Source organism: Oxyura jamaicensis, chromosome 32, assembly GCF_011077185.1.
Source record: "Oxyura jamaicensis isolate SHBP4307 breed ruddy duck chromosome 32, BPBGC_Ojam_1.0, whole genome shotgun sequence".
In the NCBI taxonomy this organism is placed as follows: Eukaryota; Metazoa; Chordata; class Aves; order Anseriformes; family Anatidae; genus Oxyura; species Oxyura jamaicensis.
In genome coordinates this window covers 17,820-21,191 of record NC_048923.1, presented here as the reverse complement: position 1 = coordinate 21,191, position 3,372 = coordinate 17,820, and the positions used below count along the sequence as shown (strand labels likewise).

At 67.6% G+C, this 3,372-nt stretch overlaps 2 protein-coding genes across 2 annotated transcripts in view; both read right to left on the bottom strand.

Annotated features, from left to right (window-relative positions):
* The window catches only part of LOC118155501 (BRD4-interacting chromatin-remodeling complex-associated protein-like), an 18,036-nt gene that overhangs the window by 9,465 nt on the left and 5,199 nt on the right, over nucleotides 1-3,372 (bottom strand). The gene's annotated exons all lie outside the window — the stretch shown is intronic.
* The window catches only part of LOC118155499 (protein fosB-like), a 4,375-nt gene continuing 1,046 nt past the window's right edge, over nucleotides 44-3,372 (bottom strand). Inside the window, 4 exon segments of the mRNA XM_035308802.1 lie at nucleotides 44-464; nucleotides 2,527-2,634; nucleotides 2,754-2,879; nucleotides 2,881-3,193. Of these exon segments, the coding sequence (XP_035164693.1) occupies nucleotides 57-464; nucleotides 2,527-2,634; nucleotides 2,754-2,879; nucleotides 2,881-3,193 (955 nt within the window). The 3' untranslated portion in view covers nucleotides 44-56.

The following is a 3,372-nucleotide window of genomic DNA, read 5'->3' as shown; positions in this document are numbered from 1 at the left end:
TGTTGTTTTTTTTGGGGGGAGGGGGGGGGGTCAGGGGGGTGTCGGGGGGGCCCCGTTCACAACGCGAGGAGCGAGGGAGAATTCAAGGAGTCCGAGGACTGGTCGCTGCTGCTGCTCCGCTGATGCGAGGCTCCGCAGGTCGCTCCCTCTGGGTAGGTGAACACAAACGAAGACGTATAGGAGGGGTTAGGCGGCACCGGGGGGGCCCCCGGCGCGAAGCAGCAGCTGGGGAAGGGGCCCTGGGCGCCCGGCTGGAACGGGAAGGCGACGGGCCCCGGCGGCTCCTCCTTGCCCAGGGTGCTCACCTCGGCGGGGCCGGCACCCAAGGGGCCGGCGTCCTCGAAGGGGAGCTTGCAGGCGGGCGCGTGGGCCACCAGGACGAACTCCAGGCGCTCCTTCTCCTTCTGCAGCTCGGCGATCTCCGACTCCAGCTCGGCTTTCTCCTCCTCCAGCTGGTCGGTCTCCTGGGGGGGGGGGCGGGGGAGAGGGTGAGGGGACGGCAGGGGACAGCGAGGGGACGCGGGTGGCACCCCCGCGGTGGTGGCGTCGGCGGACGCTGTTCCTGCTGCTCCGGGCTCTGGAGGGGTCACCGCCAGCATCCCCTGCGGGGGTCTGGTCCCCTCTGATGCCCCCCCCCCGGCTCCTGGGGACGATGCCATGGCCTCTCAGATGTCCCCGGGAACGAGGGGACAATGCCGTCCCCTCCCTGATGTCCCCTTGGCATCTTTTCCCAGTGGTGCCCCCTGCTCCTGGGGACAGCGTTGTCCTCCTCAGCGTCCCTCTGTCATCTCTCTCACTGGTGTCCCCAGCTCCTGGAGACAGCATTGTCCCCTTCCGATGTCCCCCTCTCCTGGGGACACTGTTGTCCCCCTCCAACGTCCCCTCCGATGCGTCTCTGCCATCTCTCATGCTGATGTCCCCCTGCTCCTGGGGACAGCCCTGTCCCCTCTCTGATGTCCCCTTGACACCTTTCACGGCGGTGTCCCCACCTCCTGGGGACAGCGTTGTCCCCTCCAATGTCCCCCTCTGTCATCTCTCTCCCTGATGCCCCCCCCCCCACGTGGGGACAGCATTGTCCTCCTCCAATGTCCCTCTGTCATCACTCACTGGTGTCCCCAAATCCTGGGGACAGTACTGTCCCCATCTGATGTCCCCCCTCTCATGGGGACAGCGTTCTCCTCCTCCAGTGTCCCCCTCTCATGCCCCCCACTCCTGGGGACAGCGCTGTCCCCTGCTCCTGGGGACAGAGGCCACCTCCTCCTCCAGCACCCCCAGCCTCCATTTGTCCCTCACTCTTGGGGACAGCGTTGTCCCCCCCCAGCATCTCTGGGTGCCACCCTCCTGTGTCCCCTGCTCTTGAGGGCATCTTTGTGAGGGGGACATGTCCTTGCACCTCTGATGTCCCCTACTTCTGGGGACAGCATCCTGCCCCTCTGTCATCCTGGCCATCCCCCAGTGTCCCCTGCTCCAGGGGATGGCATTGTCCCCGTGCCATCTCCCCCGCCGATGTCCCCTGCTGCTGGGGGTGGCAGCATTCCCCCTTCAGTGTCCCTGGGTCAGCGTCTCCTGCTTCTGGGGACACTGTCACCCCCCCCCAGGCATCCCAAGTGTCACATCTCCCTCTGATGTCCCCTTCTGGGGTCACTGTCCCCTTCCTCCAAGTGTCCCCAGCTCCTGGGATCATCGCTGTCCCCCCTGCCACTCCCAGGTCCCCTTCTCTGATGTCCCCAGTTGTTGGGGACACATTGTCCCCCTCCAACATCCTCGCACATCTGCCCCCTCTGATGTCCCCAGCTCCTGGGGACGGTGCCACCCCCCTCCACGTCCCCAAAGGGACCTGGCCCCCCTTGATGTGCCCAGCTCCCAGGGACATCATCGGCCCCTGGTGGCGTCCCCCAGTCCTGGGGACACCGCTGTCCCCAGCCACCATCCCCAGCTCCCGGGGACGTGCACCCGTAGGTGTCAGTCTGTCCCTCCAACAGGTCCTGGGGACATCATTGTCCCCATGTCCTGAGGACACCATCGCCCCTATCAGCCCCATAAATGTCCCTGTGATGTCCCCAGCATCGTGACACCGCGTCTCCCTTGCTCCTCAGGACACTGTTGTCACCATCGAGCATCCCTGGCACCTGCACTCCTACAAGTCCTTGTCACCCCCTGGGGACATCAGTGTCCCCTCCCAGCGTCCTGAGGACACCGCTGTCCCCATGGGACACCCTCAGCACCCTTTGGCGCAGCTCTGTCCCCACGTAATGTCCCCAGGCCCCTCACCCTTCAGCATCAAGTCCCCCCACGATGTCCCTAGCTGTTGGGGACACCGCTGTCCCCACTGCCACCATCACCTCTGCCCCCAGCCCCCACAGCTTTCACCACCAAGTCCCCCCACGATGTCCCCAGCTGTCGGGGACACCACCGCTACCACCCCCCCTCCCCCACGCCACCCTGGTGGCCGTGCCCACCCCTTTTTTGGACGTCCCCCAACCTCGGGGACCCCGATGTCCCCTCACGTCCCCTCGTGTCACTCACCGCCTGCAGCCGGTCCGTCAGCTCCCGGCGTCGGTTGCGGCACTTGGCGGCCGCCAGCTTGTTCCTCTCCCGCCGCACGCGGCGCTTCTCCTCCTCCTCCGGGGTCAGCTGCGAGGGGACAGCGCCATCAGCGAGGTGCCACCACCCTGTCACCCCCCCCCCGCCACCCCCCGAGCCCCCACCTCCCCCCCCCGCCCAAAGGGTTGGGGACATTTTTGGGGACTCACCGTTTCTTCGCGGCTCCGCCGTGGCCGGGCGCGAGAGGGACGCGCCGGGGGGGCCGAAGGGAAGCCCCCCATGCCCGGTGTTGAGTAGCTGGGTCCCGGCAGGTCGTAGGGGTCCACGGGGGCGGTGGGTGGGGGGGGGATGCGCCATGGGCCCCCCCGGGGGCTGCGACTGGGCCACCGAGGAGATGAGGGTGGGCTGCACCAGCCACTGCAGGTCCTGGCTCGTGGTGATGGCCGTCACCGTGGGCACGAAGGAGCCGGGCATGTCCCCCAGGCCGCTGCACTCCTGCGGAGACGGGGCACGGTCAGGGTGCTGCGGAACAGCCCCCGGGAGCACCCGTGGGTGCCCACCCCCCTCCCCTGGCAGGGTGGGGGCTCGCTGGGAACAAACGAGGCTCGCAGCGGCCACCTCGATGGCACCAGCGCGTGCCTCGTGCGCCCTGCAGGGACGTGCGTGGAGCCTCCGGCACCCACGCACGGAGACCTCACTCCTCCGGCACCCACGTGCAAGACCTTGCACCCAGCACCCGTGCACGGACACCTTGCAACGTGCACGTTGGTGCAAGGGGTGTTGTGCACAAGTCCCTCGTGCACAGAGCCTCCAGCACCCATGCACGGA